This window comes from Panthera pardus, unplaced genomic scaffold, assembly GCF_024362965.1.
Source record: "Panthera pardus isolate Hobbes unplaced genomic scaffold, ASM2436296v1 HiC_scaffold_11, whole genome shotgun sequence".
Taxonomy (NCBI): domain Eukaryota; kingdom Metazoa; phylum Chordata; class Mammalia; order Carnivora; family Felidae; genus Panthera; species Panthera pardus.
Genome location: NW_026526666.1, coordinates 1,135,916 through 1,160,694, shown reverse-complemented (window position 1 = coordinate 1,160,694; position 24,779 = coordinate 1,135,916). Strand labels below are relative to the sequence as shown.

At 39.6% G+C, this 24,779-nt stretch overlaps 1 protein-coding gene across 2 annotated transcripts in view; it reads left to right on the top strand.

Annotated features, from left to right (window-relative positions):
* Positions 1-24,068, top strand: part of SNX27 (sorting nexin 27) — a 66,167-nt gene extending 42,099 nt beyond the window's left edge. The window contains exons 3-12 of one of the 2 annotated variants that reach the window (XM_053889523.1): positions 1,333-1,525; positions 3,347-3,411; positions 5,264-5,368; positions 8,980-9,058; positions 10,637-10,800; positions 14,335-14,424; positions 22,022-22,171; positions 22,476-22,604; positions 22,961-23,020; positions 23,880-24,068. In XM_053889523.1, coding sequence (XP_053745498.1) covers positions 1,333-1,525; positions 3,347-3,411; positions 5,264-5,368; positions 8,980-9,058; positions 10,637-10,800; positions 14,335-14,424; positions 22,022-22,171; positions 22,476-22,604; positions 22,961-23,020; positions 23,880-23,927 — 1,083 coding nt within the window. In that variant the 3' untranslated portion in view covers positions 23,928-24,068. Of the gene's footprint in view, positions 1-1,332; positions 1,526-3,346; positions 3,412-5,263; positions 5,369-8,979; positions 9,059-10,636; positions 10,801-14,334; positions 14,425-22,021; positions 22,172-22,475; positions 22,605-22,960; positions 23,021-23,123 lie in introns of both variants that reach the window. The other variant, XM_053889524.1, reaches the window with a different exon arrangement.
* The last annotated feature ends 711 nt before the right edge of the window (positions 24,069-24,779 follow it).

The following is a 24,779-nucleotide window of genomic DNA, read 5'->3' as shown; positions in this document are numbered from 1 at the left end:
TGGGAATACTTTGGTAATATATGTGCTTCATCACAGACAGTCACAACTTTGAGTGATAATCACAGGAAGAAAGCTCATTGATCAGGATCATACACATCCCTGGAGACTGTTTCATAGTGATTAGAGATTTTGCCTTTAATTGGGGGAGGAATCATAGTTGGAGAGTTATGGGAGAGGAGTCTTGAATGAGTAAATTATTTTATTTTTGCATTTAACTCATACTTCCTAAATCACAGAAGCATGGTAAAGATTCTTTTTGAGCTTTAAGGGAAGGCTTTGGCCCACACATTCTCAGTGATTAACTCTTGATTCCATGTGTAGATGATCTGTTTTGTGCACATTTAAAATTCAGAATGATTTTTGCAAAACCAGTAAATGTGATTTGGGGCCTTTTTTTCCCATCTCTGCCTAATTTGATATGTTCTGAGAATATAGGGTAACTTGGATTATTAGATGTTTTTGGATTACACATTCCGTCACTTTATGAGGGTACATATTCAAGACTTTCCTTTATGTGGGTGCATACTCAGAAACTTCACATATATGCATTAATTTCTTCATCAAATACTTACTGACTCCCTGCTATGTTCCAGACCCTGTTCTAAAAGTTTGGCAGGCATCTATGAACAATAAACAAAAATCTCTAACTGTTTCTTCATGAGGATTATTAACTCTTTGTTATTACAAGATGGTCCTTAGAATACGTTTATTTCACTTTTTGTTAACCCGATTTTAAGGAAGAGCAAAGCTAAGGATACCTGACTTCAGGAAAGGAGTTTTTGCCACAGAAACCTTTTGCTAACAAAATGCCACTGTTACATCATTTTTAGACATTCCTTTAGAAGTTTGGACCACACACAAATATCAGTCACAATGCTTTATAATCCACCTTCGTTTTGTACATCCATCTCTCTCCAAATTTGCTTGCTTATTCATTCACTAGATTTACCATTGGCTTTGAATGACTTTTAACTTTCTAAAAATAAAGATCCACGCTTAAAAGCTGAAAATTGTCTTTGAAGATATTGAAAGCACTGTGTTGGAGGTAATTTTAATAGCAAAAATTAGATTATGGGTCACTTGAAAAGAGTAGCACTCTGTTGTCCACATCATTTCTGGCATGCTTATTGAAAGTAAGCCTTACTTGACAGTGACCTTGAACATGTTCTCTGTTAAGTGCATAGCAGAATATACCTCACCAGTATCAGCCTGAGCTTGACTTTAGATGATTCTGTGATTTAATTGGTAGTAAGTAGGCTTTTTTTGTTTTTTGTTTTGTTTTTTTTTTTTTTTTTTTTTTTTTTTTTTTTTTTTGTTCTTCCCCCTCACCAGGTATACAATGTTTATATGGCAGGGAGGCAGCTGTGTTCTAAGCGGTACCGGGAGTTTGCTATCCTACACCAGAACCTGAAGAGAGAGTTTGCCAACTTTACATTTCCCCGACTTCCAGGGAAGTGGCCATTCTCTTTATCAGAACAGCAATTAGATGCCCGACGTCGGGGGTTGGAAGAATATCTAGAAAAAGGTAAGTTGGCCTATTAAATGCTACTACCTTAAGTAGACTTGGATTCTAGGTATGTGTTGCAACTCTTAAACCGCATGGCTAAGTTTCCTGAAACTGAATAGTGAAAGTAAATCAAATTTCTGACCATTGGTGTTGAATGATCTGAGCTTTGAAGCCAAAACTGAAATGTCCAATACAAGGATTAATAGCCTATGTTATTGACTTGCTGAGCACTTAAAAACAGAAAAATGCATAATTAGTTTTTGATGTATTAGGGACCTTTATTGGGTTATGTTATTTGCCAGCAAACACATACAGACCTACTCATCAACATGCTGAATTGATTTGGCAACTAAGTGGGCTGTGTTTAAAACATTTTTATTGAAATGACTCTTAGTTCACTGGCATATCCTACTTGAAAAGTCCTTTTTCCTCTTACAGTTGTCCATGGATAGGTTTGCCAAGTTGTGGATCTCTAAAGTCCCCTTGATCTAAGCAGGTTATAGGTGGAAGTATTGAAACTTTACTTGTTATCTCAGGACTTCCAAATAGTACATCAGGAGTTTGTGGATATGGATGCTGAAACATTTGGTTATCGGAAAGTCAAGGAGAAATGACCCAGATCTCCGGAATAAGATAGTTCATTTTGTGGCTCAGAGAAGACACCTTGCTTCGCTCCATTATAGAGTTATATAATTTGCCAGTTGTGCAACAGGCTTCTCTTTTTTTTTTTTTTTTTTTCAACGTTTTTTATTTATTTTTGGGACAGAGAGAGACAGAGCATGAACGGGGGAGGGGCAGAGAGAGAGAGGGAGACACAGAATCGGAAACAGGCTCCAGGCTCCGAGCCATCAGCCCAGAGCCTGACGCGGGGCTCGAACTCACGGACCGCAAGATCGTGACCTGGCTGAAGTCGGACGCTTAACCGACTGCGCCACCCAGGCGCCCCATCAGGCTTCTCTTTAAAATACTAATTTAATAGAAAAATAGTCTTATGTGATATTTATTAATTCTGTGTCCTTGTGTAAGAACTAATTGACCTAGTTGAATTTTTTAAAATTTTAGTGGAGAGCCTTATCCCTGAAGAAAAACTGTTTCCCCTGTATAAGGTAGTGAGACTTCCTCATCTGTTTTTAGCTTTTTTCTAACATGGAATGGCCTCTAAACACAGCCCTTGGGAAATGAAAAGGGTATAAATTTTTTTAATAAAATGAAGTGAAGTCATCAGTATAACTCATTATCCTCATGAGAGTGTCAGGAAATTAACTTTCTTAGATTTAGACGATTAGCTACTTTCCTTCCTTCCTTCCTTCCTTCCTTCCTTCCTTTTAAAGGTTGTTGTTTTGAAGCTTAAGTCAGTGAGGTGAGAAGATGCGCTGAGCTTAATACTTAATTACCTACCCATTTTTCCCAAAGTGTTTTTAACTGCTTATGGTTCTCTGACTGGCCTCGTTCCTAGGTAGACCAAGTATACATTTTTCCTTATGTATTTCAGTTTTGTGTTTGCTTTATTCCTGATTGACCTTACCCTAGCTCTGTTGTCTGGCTTGGTCTTCGTTCACATGAGACTGCAAAGTTGGATTTACTGAAGTGTTATTTTGAATGACTTCATTTGGCTATGTATAATGTTTTTAGCAAGCTACATCTTTGAACATCCTAATTTTCCTCTGTTGTGGTTCATATTTATATGAATGTTTGTTGTGCCTTAATGTGTTACACATCAGGAATGACCACCTCAGCATTGCCTGCTACTGATGATTTATACTTAAACCTTGATACATTGTTGACTTTAAAGTCTCCATTTTAGGGTCTCACGCCAGATTCAATTTTTGTTTTCTACAGTATGCTCAATACGTGTCATTGGTGAGAGTGACATCATGCAGGAATTCCTATCAGAATCAGATGAGGTAGGTAAATACTCCCCACAATGACTGTTCACCCCTTGGCTCCTTGCGGGGCGGGGGATAAAGATGTCAATTACAGGTTGAATTGCTGTAAATTCCCCCAATGACCGTTTTTTTTTTCAAGTTGCCTTTCTTATGTATCCTGCTTATCTTTTAAGACCTAGCGCTTGGTTCACTTTCTCTTTGCATAGCCTTCCCTGATACTCAAGTCCTTGGTTTTTCTTTATCTTTATCTTTTTTTTTTTTTTTTTTTTTTTTTAAGAGCCTGCGTGATTGGGGAGGGGCAGAGAGAGAGAGGGAGACAGAGAATCCAAAGTGGGCTCTGCACTGTCAGCACAGAGCCTGATGCAGGACTCAAACTCATAAACCATGAGATCATGACCTGAGCTGAAGTTGGACACTCAACTGACTGAGCCACTCAGGTGTCCCTCAAGTCTTTGGTTTAGGAACTTTTGCAGTCAGACCACTCAATCATCACCTTGTTGCTATCCTATTCTCCCATTTTGTGTACATATAATCAAATTATTACTTTATATTTTTAGTTCACTACAGTGTGAACTACCTGTAGGTAAGAGCTAAGTCTTTTTTTCTAGCCTTATTGAGTTAGAATTGACAAATAAGAATCATCTATATTTGAGGTGTACAACTTGATGTTTTGATGTACGTATACATTGTGAAAGATCACAACAGTCAAGCTAATGAACCTATCCATTACCTCATAGTTACCATTTTCTTTTCCTTCCTTCCTTCCTTCCTTTCTTCCTTCTCTCTTTCTTTCTTTCTTTCTTTCTTTCTTTCTTTCTTTCTTTCTTTCTTTCTTTCTTTCTTTCTTTCTTTCTTTCTTTCGTGTGGTGAGAGCACTTAAAATCTACCCTCCTGGCAAATTTCAAGTATACGTTACAGTATTGTTAATTCTGGTCACCATGGTATTATACATTAGAGCTCTGGACCAAGAGCTAAATCTTGGCCATCTTTGTATTCCCAGTGCCTTACAATAATGTCAAGCATATTAGAGGTGCTTAATAAATACTAATTGAATAGAAGAATGAATATGTAATGCTGCTATATTAAATAGTGCGTTATCTACTAGTTATTTTATATGTGTATGTCTTATTTTCTCAACTAGGTTATAAATTTCTTGCAGACAAGTGCTTATAATTAATGCTTAGGATGGTTTTAGACAATAGATAGCACCATTTTTTAAGTGATAAACGAAGATGGACTTGCTCCTCAATAGTTTCTCTCTAATCAAACTTACAAGCTAGAGGAATGTATTAATCATCAAAAGCAATAAGAAAGAAGGATCTTCTGAATTAAGGGATAAGAATTGTTTACTCTTTCGAAGAAAACGAGGCATCACGTTAACTCAGATTCCTGCCTTTCATCCATTTTTCCTGTCAGAGGTGTCACGATTCCTTCTGAGTTCAGGGAGGAACTTACACTACTTGAGCCAATCTAGCATGCCTAACCATTTAAACCCAGAGAATTTTTGTCAAAACTACTGCTTCCAGTTGTTTTCTTTTCTCAATGGTGAGTTCTGAATGTTTGGAAGTAGGCCAAAAATGTCATCTGTATTTGACCTAGACTGCCTCACACAAGTGTTCCGTTTTGAAATGTGGACACACTGGCTTTAACATGTTTCTTTCCTCCCTGTTCATCTTAAAGGTTAACTTTTGCTGCAGCCTGAAGTCAGCTTTCTGACTTGTAAAATGTATTGACTTTAAGGTGTCTTTTTCCCCTTTTCGTTGGAACTTAACTTTCTATCACATGTTTAGATTGTTGCTTAGTCAGCATGTTATAAGGAGAGTGAGGATATGCTGAGTTACAAATTATGTCTCTGTGTCTTTTCCCACAGAACTACAATGGTGTGTCCGACGTAGAACTGAGAGTAGCATTACCAGATGGAACAACAGTTACAGTCAGGGTTAAAAAGAACAGTACTACAGACCAAGTGTATCAGGTAAATTAAACTTGAACAAGTAGACTCAACATTGGATGGTATGAAGCTAAGGAGGATGGATGAAATGAGTTAATAAAGTGCTTGGGCTATCTGGCACATAATTTATTAAATGTGAGCTACTACTACTGATGTTGTTATTAATGTGAAAGTACTTTGCCCTCCTTTAAAGAAAAGTACAGTATGTATCCTGGGTCGTAGTGGTTGAAATTAGCGCCACCCCTCCCTTTCTTTTCTTTCTTTTTTTTTTTTTTTTTTAAGTTTATTTATTTATTTTGAGAGATAGTGCCAGTGGGGGAAGGGCAGAGAGAGAATCTCTAGCAGACTCGGCACTCTCAGCACAGAGCCTGACACAGGGCTCAAACTCATGAACTGTGAGATCATCATGACCTGAGCCAAAGTCAAGAGTTAGATGCTTAACTAACTGAGACACTCAGGCGCTCCAGCCCTGCTTCTTTTTAATTGTAGAAAACTTTAATATAAACAGAACAGTACAGTGGACCTCCATTTACGCATCATTCATATTTAATAACCATCAAGATTTTGCCACATTTGCATTATACGTGTATCTTTTTTTTCTTTTCCTTTGTTTAAATGTTTTATTTTTTTTAAATGTTTATTTAGAGAGAGCTAGCATGCACAAGTGGGGGAGGGGCAAAGAGAGAGGGGTAGAGAGAGAATCCCAAGCAGGCTCTGCACTGTCAGCACGGAGCCCAAGGCAGGGCTTGAACCCACAAACCCACGATCATGACCTGAGCTGAAATCAAGAGTCAGGATGCTTACCTGACTGAGCGACCCAGGTGCCCCTGTTTAAATATGTTAAAGCAAATTCCATTTTATTGGGCCTGTATAGATTTCAGTATAAATTTCTAAAAAATAAAGGCATTCTTTTTACATAAAGACAAAAGCCATTATCAGACCTAAAAAGTTAACAGTATTTCCTTGGCATTAACTAATAACAAATCCATAGTCCCAATATTTCCAGCTGTCTAAAAATGATTTTTTATTGTTTGTTAAAATCTGGATCTAAACAAGGTTTGTTTTTTATCTTTGTTTTTAATGTTTATTTTTGAGAGAGAGAGAGAACACGAGCAGGGGAGGGACAGAGAGAGAGAGGGAGACAGAGGATCTGAAGCAGGCTCCAGGCTCCGTGCTGACAGCAGAGAGCCCAGTGTGGGGCTCGAAGCCACGAGCCATGAGATCATGACCTGAGTTGAAGTTGGATGTTTAGCTGACTAAGCCGCCCATCGCCCCAGTTTTTATGTTTGTTTGAATATAAGCAGCTTCCCTTCCCTTCCTCACCTTTTTTATTTAGATGTTATTAGTTTGTTGCAGAAATTGGGTCTGTGTTGTACAGTGTCCCACATTCTGAATTTATCTATTTATTTTTATGTGCATCATTTAATATGTCCATCTCCTTACATTCTGCATGAATGGAAGTTTTCTCTAGAGAGCTCGAGTAGGTTCAGCTTTTTTATAAGAATACTTCCTAACTGGTGAGATATATCTTTCCTATTGCTTTCAGGAGGTACACAGTATCTGTCTGGTTGTCCCATTTTTAGTGATACTGAGATTAATCGGTGCATTTATTTAGATGGTGATAACCTGGGCTCTCTATTGTAAAATTCCCCATTGGCCTGTAATCAGATGAGTGTATACACTGATGATTGCTACCTTAACCAGTAATTTCATTAATTCTGTCATTTCTTCATATTTGTTAGGTAGAATTTTTCTATACAGAACTTTTCCTTACCAACTAAGGCTATGTATATAGTTATCCTAAAATACAGTTTGTAGGAAAGAGAGGATAAATATTTAATTTTTTTAATTGCCAATTTTCAGAGTGTAATGTTGGCATTGGAGTGTGATGTTGGTGATTCCAATGATATCCAATGAGATATTTTTATTTTATTTTATTTTTATTTTATTTTATGTTATTTTTATTTTACTTTAGTATTTGTGGGTTTTAGACATTCAGTATTATTTAATCAATCATGTGTATCATCTTCGATGCTCACATTGTTTCATCTCTGGCCAGTGGAAGCTCCTTCATATCTGCTCCTGTATTCTTCTGATGCAACTTACTTGTTTATGATAGCATCCTTGCTTTTTGGTACAACAAGGTGTTCTGGCCTCATCTTTGTGTATTTCCTATCCTAGATCTATAATCAGCCACTTCCCTCAAGGAGTCCTGGTTTCTTTCAGTGAGAAATTACATTTAAAGATCATGATCTGGGTGCTAGATATAATCATTGCTTTTAGGCCTAGGCCTTTTTGTCTTTAATCCTGATGTGATCAAGATTTTCAGGGAGACTAACAGGTTTCTGGATATTAATGTTTATTGTTCCTTTGTAGCAAACAATATGTTCCCCATACATTTGCTCATGTACTGTATACCATGGCAAAGGGTATGTGCAGAATTCAAGGTATTTCTGAAATTATAAAAGGGTGAAGTGATTGCAAGGAAAATGTTAATTTTACAAGTTGCTCATGTTTTTGTTTTGTATTCTTTGTTTCTGCCTCTCGCCCCCAAATTGTCTCTAGCAAGGCCTTTTGGTGAGGAGCAGCACTTTTCTCCTCATCCGCTTACTGAGACTTGTAGCTATAAACCATTTTCCAACCCCAGAGAGCATTTCAGTTTCCATTCACTGCAGTAAAGAATGGTAACTTAGAACGTTTATAGTGTCATCAGGGATGAGAATGAGAATGGTATAATTATACTTGGTCTACTGAGCCACTGACATTCCACAATTGTATTTTGTTCAATTAATACCTTATTTATATTGGGATTGATCTTGAAAAGAAATTGTGGTACTATTTTGTGTTTTTTGAGTTTTGTTGTCATTTGTAATTTTAGTTTTATTTGTACGTGGAATCTTTCAATTGCTTTTTGTCATATTAGCTCCTAGAGAGGAGGACTGATACTTGTTTAATATGTCTCTGTTACAACATTTTGCTGTTTTCATGTCGATATCAATGATGGTAATTCTTAGGAAATGGAGATCCTCAGCCTGAGGCATGGATCATCCAAAAAATAAATAAGAACAATTTGTGAAGCATGAACAAAATTGACAAACTCTTTTTGGCTCAAGAACCAAAGATAAAGATTTTGCATGTTAACAGCCTGTATTAAATGTAGGTTGAATGAAAATAAATAAATAAACAAACAAATAAATAAATATAAATGTAGGTTACATGTATGAGACTGGATATTTAAGAATTTATTTTCTTCTTAAGGTCTGTTCTTGTGAAGCATATTACTTGTAAGTGCTGTTAAAAAAGACTTTTGTGGGATGAAATCATATTTCAGAGAAGGAAGATGATATTTAAGGATAGCTTATTAGCTTGAATTGGACATGGAAACTCATATTTAGAGATTATATCTATTTCGGTCAAATATAGGTATTTTCCCCCTTTTATGTCATATATATGTATGCATGAGTATGTGCACACATACATATAAAAAGAAAAGGTATAGACCATGAATTTAGTTCATGTGAAGCTGAGATGGCAAAACTCCTCCCTTCTCCCCCCTGCACATGCACACACCTGTCTTTTCCCATAGTTTGTCTGATTTAGTTACCCTGAAACCAATCTATCCTGTTTACTTATAGGCTATTGCAGCAAAGGTTGGCATGGACAGTACAACGGTGAATTACTTTGCCTTATTTGAAGTGATCAATCATTCCTTTGGTAAGTATCAGTAGCCTAATAGTGAGTTTTGTTTGTGAGTATTTTATTCTAATACTATCAGACTGAAGCTCCCGGAAGCCGTCAGACTGAAACTATTTGCTTAGAGAAGAAGAGCTTGAAGGCAAGGGGAGATCACACTCATTAGGACTGTCTCCCACAAGCAGACCAGGCAAATCTTATTAAGCCCAAGTCAAAAAGGTGTCTGATCACTGATGATCCTTTTTCCTCTTTTGTAAGTATAACTTACTTATACCTAGCACTGAAACAGATACTTCATGAACTTCTTTTAAATCAGGGGTTCAAAAGTAATATATTCCAATGAAATAGCCAAAAAGAGGGATGTTCTATCTAGCCACAACTTATTTTGGTGTACTTTATGCTTTTTGTAGATAGTTAAGAATAGCTTTTTATTTTCAGGAGTCAGAAAAAGATACATTACTTAAAAGTCTTTGCGTTGATGCATATATTTAAGTTTCCATGTAAATATACATTCTCTTTCTAGGAAATTTCATTGCATGTTGGCAGGAAGTTTCTCATGTTATTTTATAAAAGCTAGGGATGGTGGCCACATTGGTTGCATTGAGATCACAAAAGGGAGGAAGTCTGAGTGCTTGCTATGAATGACATAGATTTCCTATAGTTTATGGGTCTTTTCCACATTACATATACATGGGGCTAAGGCCAGAAACAACAGATAATATTGATTGATCAGACCTTGCCATCCCTGGTTAAGATAAAACTAGGTTGATTCTCCGTGAAGCAGCCATCTTTTTATTATTCTTCATCTTCCCAACTCCCTGTGGTCTAACTAGGCAGATATAAATGTTACAAAGGATTGCTAGGGAACCGGGCACTTGGATTCTAATCTTATCCTTTTTTTCTAAGCTTTAGTTAAGAAATAAAGTGGGAAATATTAAATCTGTTTTTTGCAGTGTTACAAAGTCAAGTAAGCATCAAAAGAAGAAAAAACTCTGAGCCTTTCTTAAGAAAAGCAATATAGAAATTAAATGTGATAGTGTTTTATCCTGCCTGTGCATTGTTAGGAAGAGGAAGAAACGTTACTCAGAAACATTTTTCACTTTGATGAATGTCTTAGAGTTGGGGATGGGGATTGGGGAGAGCCTTTCAGCTCTTAACAAACAAGGGAATTGCCACATGAGAGACTCTGATTGCTCCATAGCTGGGTAAGAGGAGAGGCTTGCCTTAAAGATGTTCAGTGGACATCACTGTAACTTACCAGATAATAGATAAGATATTTTAATTGACTTTGGAATAGATGCTGTCTGCCCAGTCTGCATGTTAACTGAAGGATGTGTCATACAGGTGATAGATTTCAGTCAGTTTAAGACTTAATTGGCCATAGTCATAGTTAGAAGGGATACATTTGGGTAGAGAAATGGTTATTTTGTGGTCCCATAGCAGGCTGCTTGATGGATCTAACCTGATGTTCTGGTTAAGGATAGCCTGCCATTCGTAGTCTGCTTTACACAGTTTATGCTAGGGAAATTCCTTATATATCTTTAATCTTCTAGCTTTCTTTTTTATTTTTATTTTTTATTTTTTTGGTCTTTTCTTCAGTACGTAAGCTGGCACCTAATGAATTTCCTCATAAACTCTACGTCCAGAATTACACATCAGCTGTGCCAGGCACCTGCCTGACCATTCGAAAGTGGCTTTTTACGACAGAAGAAGAAATCCTCTTAAATGACAATGACCTTGCTGTTACCTACTTTTTTCATCAGGTGGGTGAATTGATCTTCCTGGAAAGGCCTGGTTTCTTTTTATACTTGTATGTAGTGAGTTATTTGCCAATTCAGTGTGAATCCTTGGACAAGCTGCTTTGCCTCCTGGATCTTAGTTAAGTTACATTTTTAAAATGTTCTATCCTGGGGTGCCTGGCTGGCTCAGTCTATAGTATAGCATGTAACTCTTGATCTTGGGATTGTGAGTTCAAGCCCCACATTGTGTGTAGAGATTACTTGAAAAATAAAATCTTTAAAAAATAAAAAAGGGGCGCCTGGGTGGCTCAGTCGGTTAAGCGTCCGACTTCAGCTCAGGTTGTGATCTTGCGATCTCACGGTCCGTGAGTTCGAGCCCCGCGTCGGGCTCTGGGCTGATGGCTCAGAGCCTGGAGTCTGCTTCCGATTCTGTGTCTCCCTCTCTCTCTGATCCTCCCCCATTCATGCTCTCTCTCTCTGTCTCAAAAATAAACAAACGTTAAAAAAAAAATTTTTTTTTTTAAATAAAAAAATAAAAAAGAATCAAATAATATATTCTAACCCATTTAACAAAAGATAAATAAATTTAAGAAGTAAAGATGTCCTGGAGTTAAGAATAAATTTATTACTGGGGCGCCTGGGTGGTTCAGTCGGTTGGGCCTCCGACTTCGACTCAGGTCATGATCTCAGTGTTTGTGAGTTCGAGCCCCACGTTGGGCTCTGTGCTGGCAGCTCAGAGCCTGGAGCCTGCTTCACATTCTCTCTCTTTTTCTCTTTCTCTTTCTCTCTCTCTCTCTCTCTCTCTCTCTCTCTCTCTCTCTGCCCCTCCCCCCCCCAAATAAAGTAAAACATAAAAAAAATTTTTTTTTAAAGAATAAATTATTACTGTTTTTTTAAACAACAGGAAATTAGCATATGGCTATATATCTTTCAAAAAACTTTTCATCAAGGGGCCCCTGGGTGGTTCAGTCGGCATCTGACTTCGGCTCAGATAATGATCTCATGGTTTGTGAGTTTGAGCCACATGTCCAGCTCTGTGCTGAAGCTCAGAGCAGGCAGCCTGCTTCGGATTCTGCGTCTCCCTCTGTCTCTGCCCCTCCCCCACTCATGCTCTGTCTTTCTCTGACTCTCAAAAAATAAACATTAAAAAAAACACCGTTTTTAAAAAGTAACCAGGTTTGTTAAAAAAATTTTTTTTCATCAGAATTATACATACATAAAGTTTAAAGCATCAAATAGTTCTACATAGGTTATTGTGAAAAATACTAGTTACCCTGCTTGTCTTCATCTCCCCTTCCCTTAGGCAACCATTTTCACCTCCTTTAGCTTTTGTTTGTTATTGTTGGTTTTGTTTTATATTTACTTCCATTTCTCTGTTATAACTTGATTATATTGCTCCTACTTGATTTTTTAATCAAGCAGTATCTCTTGATTTCCTAGTATAGAAGATGAGACTCTAGATACGTTTCCTCCCCCATTCCCGCTACATAACATACCCATACCCATACTCAAGCATAGGTGACAGAGGTAGAAGTTGAACTAGTCTTTTGACTTTAACTCTAAACTCACTGTGTTATTTTATTTTTATTTTTTATTTTTTATTTGAGAGAGAGGGAACAGGGGAGAGGGGCGGGGCACGGGGGGAGAGGGAGAGAACCCCAAGCAGGCTCCATGCTCAGTGCAGAGCCTGACACGGGGCATGATCCCACAACCCCCAGGATCATGACCTTAGCCAAATAGAGTCAGAGACTCAATTGACTGAGCCACCAGGCACCCTGAACTCACTGTGTTATGCACATAGTTTCCCTTAAATATAGGGATTGATTTCTACCTTAAGGAAATTAGCAGCCTTCTGGTAAAGATTCAAGCGGGTCCCTGCCTGGTGCCTGCAAAAGTTGTCCTTGTAGTAAAACACTGAGGTTAGATTCCGAGTGCCCTGTACAAATGATTGTGTTTGTTCTTTTCCTTCCTTTTTTTTTTTCTTCCAAAGATGAGTTTTCCCTTCTATTGGATTTTAAAAGCTTTTCTTGGGGTAGAGTGAAGTTGGGAAGGGGATGCACGTTTCGTATAGCTGAGCCAGGAGTAGTTTAGAATTAGCGTATTATATCTAGGTACCTTCGTGCCTGTATCAAGTCCTGTTGGGGACTTTTGTCTGCATGGGGTCTCAGATTTATTACTTCCTCTCTTCCAGTTGCTACCACCCTAGTTTACAGTCTTGTTTCACTTCATGCTTAAAGCACTATAACGTTGTCATTCTCCCTTATTTCATTCTCTCCTTAGCTTGATTCATTTGGCACTCATACACAAATCAATCTTTCTTTTTTTTTTTTTTTATTTTTTATTTTTTTAACGTTTATTTATTTTTGAGACAGAGAGAGACAGAGCATGAATGGGGGAGGGTCAGAGAGAGGGAGACACAGAATCTGAAACAGGCTCCAGGCTCTGAGTAGTCAGCACAGAGCCCGACACGGGGCTCGAACTCACATACTGCGAGATCGTGACCTGAGCTGAAGTCAGACACTTAACCGACTGAGCCACCCAGGCACCCCTTTTTTTTTTTTTTTTTTTTTAATTTTTTCTTTTTTTAACGTTTATTTATTTTTGAGACAGAGAGAGACAGAGCATTTTTTTTTTTTTTTTTTTTTTTTTTTAGACACTATCATCTCTCTTTTTTTTAACATTTATTTATTTTTGAGACAGAGAGAGACAGAGCATGAACGGGGGAGGGTCAGAGAGAGGGAGACACAGAATCCGAAACAGGCTCCAGGCTCTGAGCTGTCAGCACAGAACCCAACGTGGGGCTCGAACTTACGGACGGCGAGATCATGACCTGAGCCAAAGTCGGACGCTCAACCGACTGAGCTACCCAGGCGCCCCTCAATCTTTCTTTGAAAAATAACACACATTTTTATTCCTTATTTTAGCTCCAGTAGTCTTAGTGCTGCTGTCCTTAAGTTTAAATTCCTGTCCCTGTTCTCTGGGATCCTTCATAATCTGTTAATCTACCCATCCGGCATTATCTTTTGTTGTCCCCTGACACATACCCTTTATTTAAATCAGACAGATCTGTCTCCTGAATGTATTTAAGCTCAAACACATTCCTGACTTCTGTTTGTAGTTTATTCTGTCCGCCTAACCTTTGGAGTCCAATCAAGGCTTTCCTGATAACTACAATTAGCAAAAAGCTCTGCTATCCTGACTACATGTATCACTTACTATCATACATCTTTGCTACCTCATTGTTACCTTTAACAATTATGGACTATCTTTCAGTGTTCTCTCATCTTTACACTGTATAAATTAAGTGGAATTTAAATCTCTTAACATGAGAAACAAGATCCCTCCTGTGCCTAGAACGGTTCTTGAGCACATACTGGGCACTCTTTAAGTGCTGCTTATTCTAATAAATATATCCACGTGGCAGAGTTCACTGGTGGTGATTATGATGGTCCAAATGGGTAAAAGTTATTCTGAAATGAATCTGTATCTCTTTTGTCAAGAATGTGCTTGATAATGACTTTGATGTTCCTTTCTTCCCTGCCCTTGTTTTGGTGACAGGCCGTTGATGATGTGAAAAAAGGTTATATCAAAGCAGAGGAAAAGTCCTACCAGTTACAGAAGCTGTATGAACAAAGGAAAATGGTCATGGTAGGTTTATGTCCCCATAATCTCCTTACATCTCTTAAACCTGTTCCAGTTATTTCTGAGAGATAATACAACTGGTTAGTGGCTTAATTGATTTAAAAAAAAAAAAAAAAAGGAGGGGATATAGATGTAACATACCCATTATGTTCCTCCATTAGCACATGAGAAGATATGTTGCTATATATGTGTATATAGCTTTATTATTAGTAATAACTGAGTATTATTTTTTGATAGAAAGTTCTAAAACAAAAGATGTACAAAACATTTCATATATCAATTCTCTAAGAGTTGATATTTAGATTTTTAACATTAGAAAGTGTTTTATTTGTGATTTAGCAATTACAAAATTGTCTTTACAACTTCCTTCTCTACAGTTGCTTAAAATGCTCAGTAGTGTCTTTGGTTAGTGTGATATGTGTGCTGTTTGATTTGATAGATGCTACTAGCATCATGTGGCTATTTAAGTTTAATTTTAAACTCATTTAAATTAAATAAAGTTTAAAATCCAGTTCCTCAGATGTGCCAGCCTCATTTCAAGTGTTGAGTAAGTACCTACCATATCGGGACAGCTCAGATACAGAACATTTTCATCATCACAGAGTGCTGAGGGGGTGCTGCCTATAGTAGTGCCTAAATGTTTTGTTTTTGTTTTTGTTTCCCCCCCCGTAAATGTTTTAAAATTAGTTTTCAGGAGCACCTGAGTGGCTCAGTTGGTTTAGTATCCACCTCTTGATTTCGGCTTAGGTCATGATCTCACCGTTCATGAGTTTGAGCCCTGTGTCGGGCTCCACACTGGCAGTGCAGAGCCTGCTTGGGGTTCTCTCTCTCCCTCTCAAAATAAATAAATAAACTTAAAATATAAACTTAAAATAAACTTAAAAAATAAAATAAAATTATTTTTCAATTTGCACCTGCCATAAATACAGGGATGGAAATTGTCAAAAAAAATTTTGTAAGGGACGCTATGCTTATAAAAACTTTCACTCATAGCATTTTAAATTTTCTTTCTTTGCAAATTCACATATAGTTGAAACTTTTCCAATTATAATTTTTCATGGTTTCTCACAAGACAATTACTGTATTCGTGATGATTCTGATAGGTCACTTGAATTTCTTTTGTACCCTCTCTGTGTGCATTTTTTATGAGGGAACATTCTCTATCTAAATTAATTGGGTTGGAATAAGAATGCAAACAAGTCAGCCATTGAACTCAGCCCCTAATCTTATGTCTAGATAGTTATTTTATCACTTATATGACAAAAAGTAATAAATCTGTTTGCCTTAGAAAACTGCCAGAGATGAGGGAACCATTTATCAGTGTTCTGCATCCCAGCAGGCTAGAATAGACACAAAAATCTTTTAAATAGGTCTTGGCAGAATTTTGGTAAAGGCAATTTTACTATGTGAGAAACAGACTTTTAAAACTCGATTTCCACCTGTTCTTAAAGATCATGGCATTGTCTTCTGTATATTAGTGCATGATTCTGATCAGCACTTCTGCATCTTTTTGACGAAAAGGACCAAATACTGAAGGATCATCAGTCTCTGAAATATATCTTTGCCTTTGCCAAAGGCGGCAAATCAAAGTAATTTCATAAGGGCTACTGATAATGACAGTATGGGATATATATTGTTTCTTTGTACATATAGTACTTCAAACACAATAACTTCCATATATGTATCCAACTAAAAATATTTGTTGAGTACTGAGTGTGTGCCAGACACAGTACAAAGTGCTAAAAAATATATAAGTAGATTTGGGTTGTTCTGTGGCAATATATAGAAAATCTGAATTTAACAAGCATGGTAATCTATTACAAAATTACTTTTAGACTCAAGTTTGTATCTTGTTATCACTCAGTTAAGAACTGAGTACAGTTGATGTTTTCCTTTTGGGTCATTGGAATGAGTATAAGATATGCTTAAACATTAATGGAATTCTATTATCTTAAAAACCTAGTGCCAACAAACAAGTGTGTACTAGCCCCATAATACTGCAATCAGATTTTATATAAAGTCCCACCAGAGTTTGAAAAGTTTAAATTGTATTCAGTGTATTCAAGTATTAGTGTTCAAAGACATTAGCCTAGCCAGCGGTCATGTTCAGTACATTGAAACTTCCAACTCAGATGGACCTTTCCAAGCCCATACACCTTGACTCCATTATCTGTAGCAACTTAATATGATTGATAGGCCTAAGATTAGGCCAAATCACTGTTAGTTGCCAAATTACTGGGAGGCCTCTAACAATTCAACAGACTTCTCAGTTTTAGTTTCTTTTCTTTAAAATGAGGATGTTCAGATTGCCAGCTGTCAAGTAGAATCTTGACAAAAACTCCCAAAATTCTTAAACATTCCCAGTGTGATAAAAAAAATGGTTTTGTTTTCTACTTATTTACAAAGGTAGATTGAATCTCAAATTTGGATGGTTAAGAATATAATATACAAGAGAGATTTTGTTTCTTTTTCTTTTTTTTTTTTTTTTTGACTCTCACACAAACAGTAGACGTGTATAACTTACGGTTTTCTTGTATTTAAGTGGCCTGATATTTATCATTGTTAAACTGACAAAAAAATTTCTGTTAGTGTTTCTCAATATAATTTTTTTATTTTAAAAAATATGTATTTTTAAGAGAGAGACAGAGACAGACAGAGCATGAGCAGGGGAGGGGCAGAGAGAAAGAGGGAGACACAGAATCCAAAGCAGGCTCCAGGCTCTGAGCTGTTGGCACAGAGCCCAACTTGGGACTCGAACTCATGGACCATGAGATCATGACTTGAGTGAAGTCAGACGCTTAACTGACTGAGCCACCCAGGCGCCCCTCTCAATATGACTTTTAATTAAGATTTCACACAAGGCAATATATGTGAAAGTCCGTGTTTTTCAAAGTGTGGTCCTCACCTCAATTACATGGGAGTCACTTGTGAAACCTACTTAAGATGCAGCTTTCTGGACCCCCATCTCACATTTACTAAGCCAAAATCTTGGGTAGGACCTAGGAATCTTTGTAAAGATTTTTACAGAAGCACCCTAGTGATTCTAAAACTTTAGTTGCTTCAGAATCGCTATTCTAGGGGCTTGGGAGAGTTGGCTCCTGAGGTTCCCTTCAAGCCCTTATTTCAGTTTTAGACCTGGTTTGATTCTTAGTAGGTTGCTTGGGAGAACAGAGAGTTCTCTAGAATGGATCTCAACCCACTCAACCTAAAGTATTTATTCTGTTAAGTACTGAGTCTCTGCTTTAATAATTGTCCTGTTTCTATATTTACTTATCTTGCTGAACACTGAACATTTATAAGATGTCCTGTGCTATACTTTTCCTCACCTCTGGCCTAATGTGGGTCCTCATCTAAATGATACGTGGATCAAGGAAGATAGTATAGGATACATATTTAGCCAGTCAAAACTTAATAAGAAAGGAGAATGGACAGGACAATTCTGTGTTTTAAATATATAACTTTAATAAATGTGGTTGAAAACAAAAATTCACTCTTCTTTTAGAAACTTTGGATGGGGGCGCCTGGGTGGCTCAGTCGGTTAAGCCTCCGACTTCAGCTCAGGTCATGATCTCGCGGTCTGTGAGTTTGAGCCCTGCGTCGGGCTCTGTGCTGACTGCTCAGAGCCTGGAGCCTGTTTCGGATTCTGTGTCTCCCTCTCTCTCTGCCCCTCCCCCATTCATGCTCTGTCTCTCTCTGTCTCAAAAATAAACAAACGTTAAAAAAAAAAAATTTAAAAAAAAAGAAACTTTGGATGTATGTAGAGGGCGCCTGGGTAGCTCTTAAGCATCCAACTCTTGGTTTCGGGCTCAGGTCATGATCTCATGGTTTATGAGTTTGAGCCCCACTTCAGACTCTGTGCTGACAGTGCAGAGCCTGCTTAGGATTCTCCACTGCTCTCTCTCTCTCTCTCCCCCTCCCCTGCTCACACACTCTCTCAAAATAAATAAATAAACTCAAAAAAAAAAAAAACCAAACAACCTTTGGATGTATGTAAAAATTTAAATATTTCTTCTCTTTACACTTTGTGCAAATCTAGGAATGTAGAACTTTGTCTAAAACTGAGAAGTACTGCCTGACCTGAGAATCTTTGAAAACCTTATATTTCCCAAATGAGACTTTACCTCTCTGTCTTGTCACCAAATTCCACTCAGGTTATTTTTAGAACTTAATGCTATTAGGAAGTCCTCTGGGGGCGCCTGGGTGGCTCAGTTGGTTGAGCGTCTGACTTTGGCTCAGGTCGTGATCTCGCAGTTTGTGAGTTCAAGCCCCGTGTTGGGCTCTGTGCTGACAGCTCGGAGCCTGGAGCCTGCTTCAGATTCTGCGTCTCCGTCTCTCTCTGCCCCTACCCCACTTGTGTTCTGTCTCTATCAAAAATAAATAAAATGTAAAAAAAAAAAGGAAGTCCTCTGAAAGTCTTTTGCTTTCAAGGACTATTACATTCTTGAATATGGAGGGATAAATCAGTGTTTTGATTCAAAGGTGAGAGAGAGGGGCACATACTATGTGCCTGGTACTATGCCAGACACAGTATGTGTGTTCTCATTTCCTCCTGATAACAACCATGCAGGTGTTATCCCCACTTTACAGAGGAGAAGTGGATTCTGAGAGATCACGATTCTTACCTAAGATCATATTGCTTATCAGAAGTGGAACTAGAAGTTGAACCTGTTTCTGTCTTGCTTCAAAGCATGTGTTCTTTGCTGTCACAGGGAAAAGAAGCTGACAGCAGTGTCCTTTATTTCCAGATGGCAGGGGGAAGCCCCTAGGCAGAGTAACTTACAGAGTCACAGAGAGTTCAGGGTATGCTGAGCACCAGGCCTCACCTGGTGTCTTTTCCTAATCCCTCCCTTTGCATGTTTCTCTTTTTAATAAATAAAGTCAAGCTCCCCATTAGGAATAAGGCGGAAATACTTTTTTTAATATTTATTTTTGAGAGAGAGATAGAGAGCATGAGTGGGGAGGGACAGGGGAGAGGGAAGGAGACACAGAATCTGAAGCAGGTTCCAGGCTCTGAGCTGTCAGCCCAGAGCCCGAAGCGGGGCTCGAACTCACGAACTGTGAGATCATGACCTGAGCCAAAGTCAGATGCTTAACCAACTGAACCACCCAGGTGCTCCAGAGATAACTTTTAGAGCAGTAGTGATGCCTCTTAAAGAGGAGAACTCTTAGGAAATGTGTTATACATAAGGCTTTTTTGGTAAAGGACGTGAGCAGAACCAGTCTCAAGGCTGCGTGACACCTTCCAGCGTTTGCAGAGGTCCTAAGCACCCTTTTTTTTTTTTTTAAAGCAATTTTGAAATCTGTTTTCTTTCTTTTTTTTTTAAATTTTATTTATTTATTTTGAGAGAGAGAGCCTTACTCAGGGCTCAGTGTCACACACTGTGAGGTCATGACCTGAGCGGAAATCAAGAGGCAGACACTTAACCTACTGTGCCACGCAGGCGCCTCCCTGAGCCCCTTTGAGCGGTACCTGCTGCTTGTTGAGCACACAGAAATTTCCCCATGACTGTGTTAGGGGGGCGCCTTGGATTGAGCACTGGCATGCAGGGACTCTTCTCTTTGCCTTTAATATTTTATTGTAGAGAATTTCAAGTATGTAAGGAAGTTGGAAGAATAGTCCATTTAGCCCCCCAAGTACCCATTAATCAGTTGCAGCAACCTTCTGCTCTCTACCACTCCTGTTTCATCCGTCTCACTCGCATGCGCTTTTCCCTGGAGAGAAAATAGTTGAGCCTTCTGGCTAGGGATAATGGAGCCTTTAAAATTATTTTTTTAAGCTATCCTTTATTGAATACCTAATTATGTACTAAGTACTGTGCTAAATACTTTAATGGTCACAAGTAACTGTGTGATGTAGGTGCTGTTATTCTTTTCTTTTTATAGAAGAGGAAACTAGAGCTCCTGGGAGTTAGTAATTTGGCTGGAGTGCAAGTGCCTCATCCAAGGTGACAGAGTCAGGAAGTGGTGGAGCCAGGATTCAAGCCCAGGGTGGTCTGAGCCCAGGCTCCTGACCACTCCTCGTACTGCTTCCTGTCTCAACCCCAGAAGAGTTCTATTCTGTGGCACTGCCTGTCCCTGGCCAGAGATATTTTTTGTTCATAGTGCCACTGGCAGGCCCAAGCAGTGGCTACTTTTCTCCCTGGTACAGGAAGGGTGATGAGATAGGGGGTGGAGGAGTGGGACAGAAGGAAGGAGAACTGAGAAAAGCAAGTCAGTTATTGTGGCACTTCTGAATTGATCCTGTCGCTGTGTTCTTGCTGTCCTTTTATAATGTTTCCCCTTCAAGGTTGCCATTATTTTACCTAAACAGAAATAAGTACAAGGTAGGAAAGGGAGTATGTGGTGTGATTTTTCCCTAGGTCCTTAAGTCCTCTCAGACCATCTCTGGGGCAGTAGTGACCGTCTTTAGTGCCACTCATTGGTACTAGAGCTGCCGGTTGCCCAGGGCCCTTTTTGTACCTAGGTCCCTTGGTCTCTTCTTTCTTGGGCAAAAGGTGACCCTCCAATGTGTTCCAGTCTCCCTGCCCATCTAGCTGAAATCAGCTAGGGTGCTGTGCCTCTGTCTTCTCTCCAACACTCCCCACATGTTCCTAGTGCGCCCTGTTGGCCTGTGTGCTGGGCAGCTGAGGGTGCAGGGACTCAAAGTTCTTTACTTATTTCCTAGTCAGTCCCTAAGGAGAAACCGGCTCAGAGTCCATGTGTCTTTTTTTTTTTTTTAATCATCTTTTCCTTATTTCTCTTCTACTCTCCTTCCCACTCATCTTTTACTCTCCCATCTCAACTCAAAATAGTGAGTTGAGTGAAAGAGAGGCCAGTCTTCACTGTAGAGGAGAAAGGACAGAGAGCTGAGTTAAAGTCCTCTCTGAATCAGTCTTGTAGCATTGTACCTTTGAGGGTCATATATGCCACTCGATTTTGGTCCACATGATTTTTAAGGAGGCATGTGTACTGGAGATCAGGGGATGGTGGTGCTGATTTGGGGCCTAGTTGGCGATAGAGAAAGGACCAGTGGCCATGAAATTAAACCTAGCTTCTAATCCTGGCTGTGCCACTTACTATTACTTATGACCTTCAGCAAGTCTCCTGTGACTCTGGGTTTCTGTAAAATGACTGGCTTAAACATGTTATGAGTATGGGATTTGGGGGTAGCTTACTCCTCGTCACTGAGGTCCTTGTAACTTTTGATCTGTGAGGAGACATGAGCTCCCTTTACTCAGTCATGTAGATCCGTTTGATTCCCTTCCTGGATGCTAGTGAAAGGAGGGGCAGCCTAAACAGCCTTGTGAGTTCCCCTCTCCACATACGGGTCTTGGTCACAGGACCTCTTCTGACTTCGTTTGTGTACTTTTTGAGGCAGAGAAAGGAGGTGGGGCTGGAAGTGGAACAAAGAATAGGCTTGGAGTCCTGGCCCTTCTTAGAGCTAGTCATGCTGTGAGACCAGAGCACGGTCTTCAGGTTGCTGGGTGAGAGGATTCTCTTTGTTCTTTCTGTGGTGACATCCCAGCAGCTGTTCGTGGTGGTTTAGTTCCGTAGTAACCCTGTTACACACGCACACACGCACACACGCACAGACACACACACTTTTTTTTTTTTTTTTTTCCAGTATCTCAACATGCTGAGGACTTGTGAGGGCTACAATGAAATCATCTTCCCCCACTGCGCCTGTGACTCCAGGAGGAAGGGGCACGTTATCACAGCCATCAGCATCACGCACTTTAAACTGCATGCCTGCACTGAAGAAGGACAGCTGGAGGTGACAGTTCAGCATGGGGCCAGGGCTGGGAGCACTGGGGACACTGCCACTTACCCACTCACTCTGGTTTCGTTCCTGTCAGGAGGGGAGATGAAATCCATACTATGGTGATGGGGCAGGTAAATCAGCACTGGGTCCACAAGGATCCTCACCTTCCTGGCTGCTCACATGGACTCATTCTTCCCTCAGTCTTATTGACATGATGCAGACACTCACTCCCTTGTCTTCTGCTGTCTGGCCCAGAACCATCTCAGCTCAGGTGCCCAGCATTCTCAGACTTAACACTCTGTTCTTGGTCGTTTAGAACCAGGTAATAGCATTTGAATGGGACGAGATGCAGCGATGGGATACGGATGAAGAAGGAATGGCCTTCTGCTTCGAGTATGCGCGAGGAGAGAAGAAGCCTCGATGGGTTAAAATCTTCACACCATATGTGAGTGGTAGACCGGAAGCACTCTTGGGAAAGTATATTGGGTTTGATGTTCTCCAGCTGAGCGTGTAAATGGGGAGGGCTGCAGCCATAGCAGTTGTCTTTGAGCCTTAGAGCCCCAGGTTCTTCCTGGCTGTCCTGAGGACAGACTGGGAGTGGCAGCTTCACTTCCCGCCTGACTCACAGCTGCCACTAGGAGGGGCCCCAGACTAGTGAAGGGGTTCTTGTGCTCGGCAAGGTTGAGAAGGTGGGGAGACTGGGGGCATGGGTTCAGAGGCATGGCCCTGTGGTGCCCGGTGGGTCATAAGAAGTCAGCGTCACTATCTTGTTTTTGTTATGTTTTTTGTTTTGTTTTTCAGTTTAATTATATGCACGAATGCTTCGAGAGGGTGTTCTGTGAGCTCAAGTGGAGAAAAGAGGTAATTCGAAGCAATCTTGAATTGGCCTTTTCATCTTTTATTGTTTAAAATGATAGGCCTGTGGCCAGATACCCGGGACCCTCACCTCCATCTGTCTTTCTAGGAATACTAGTTAGAGACTGGTTATTCTTCCAGCCTTTGGATGCTGAATAGACTATACGAGAAAAGCCCTGCTTCTTCCTCTGTCTAGAGGGTAGCTGTTGGCTGCAGGCTGTTCCACCTCCTGTGACTTCATGGACCCTCCTCTGCCTGGTTTTTGTTTTTGTTTTTTAATCCAATCACTGCCTATGTTGTTCCTGACCCAGAAGGGCAGCTGTCCCCAGTTTTAGCTGTTCTGACTAGATGACTCCTGACAGTGCCCGTCCGGGCTAACCAGGAATGCATGTGTGTGGGAAGGTTTCCACTATTGCTTTACTGCTGTCCTTATGCCAGTGCTGGAGAATTCGGAAGATTCTGAATAATTAGCTACTTATTCTCAAAGAAAATGTTTCTGAAGTTCAGAAGGTAAAGTCAAGAACATGAAATTCAAATTCTTGGTATAGAACACCGGGCTCTGAGAATCAGACGACGATTCTCTCCCAGCATTTTTTCTCCCTGCAGTGTTGGGCAAGTAAGCCTCCCCTAGATCTCAGTTTTCTCATCTGTAAAATGGGAAGGCTGAACCAGATTATTAATAGTTAAGCTCCTCTCTGGGTCTAAAAGGCTATGCTTCCACATGGGAAGTTGTAGCAGAGGTGGAGGCCAGTGAGGTGGAGTCATCCAGCCATGCATCTGTGTGTCTGTCTGAGGCTAGCCTCCAGAAGGGGAGAGATGCAGATACCTCAGGCTTCCCAGTGACTGTTTTCTGTTTTCCTTTCAGAACATTTTCCGGATGGCGAGGTCACAGCAGAGGGATGTGGCCACCTAGCCTTCCCTCACCCCTCCTCTTCACCCTCATCCTCTCACCCCTTCCGTCTCCTGTGTCAGAGTAACCATTAACACAAAAGAAGAGAAAAAGGAAAAAAAGTCATTATGTTCAAAAGCCCTAAACTAAATACTATTAATAATCCCTCTGAGTTTCATGTCTCTGGAATTGAGCTGGTAGAGAACGACAGATTGGTCCGCACCGGGAGCAGCTGAGTTCAGACAGGAAATTAAACCCAACCACGCGCCAAAGGTGTCTTTATCCTCTCACCTGGGCCTCACACCAACAGACTCTCCTTGTACTATATTTTTAAAACTGGAACTATGAACTCCATCCATTTGCACTGTTCAGACATATATATGTATGTATGTAAAAATTATATATACACAAATTAGCTGCACGTATATACATATATATATTTCTTTTTAAATTTCATATTGATGGCAGTACCTTTTTTAGCTTGTGTTTTTACACACCTTTCACTAGAATTCATGACTTCTCTCTTGCTCTCTTTATTTTGAAACAAACTTTAAAAAGGAAAAAAAAAATATTTTACTGGGAAAATACCTCTCCTCATGAAGGACTCGAAAAGTTTACAACCTGCTTGGGTTTTTTTCCCCCTTTTTTGTATTGAGTGAAGATTCTGGCTTATGGGTTGGCATAGAGTCTGAGGAGCAAGGAGCATAGTTTCTTTATCTTCCAAGAAGCTGCTGGGAGGAGACCGAGGCGTGTTTCTCAAGGGCAGCAAGACTTGCAGATCTGCAGGGAGAGTCTGAAGACTTGGTGTGGTCCTCGATTCCAAGACAGCTTTCCTGGCCCAGCTCTCCCACTCACGGCTTTCTAGCCACACTCCCC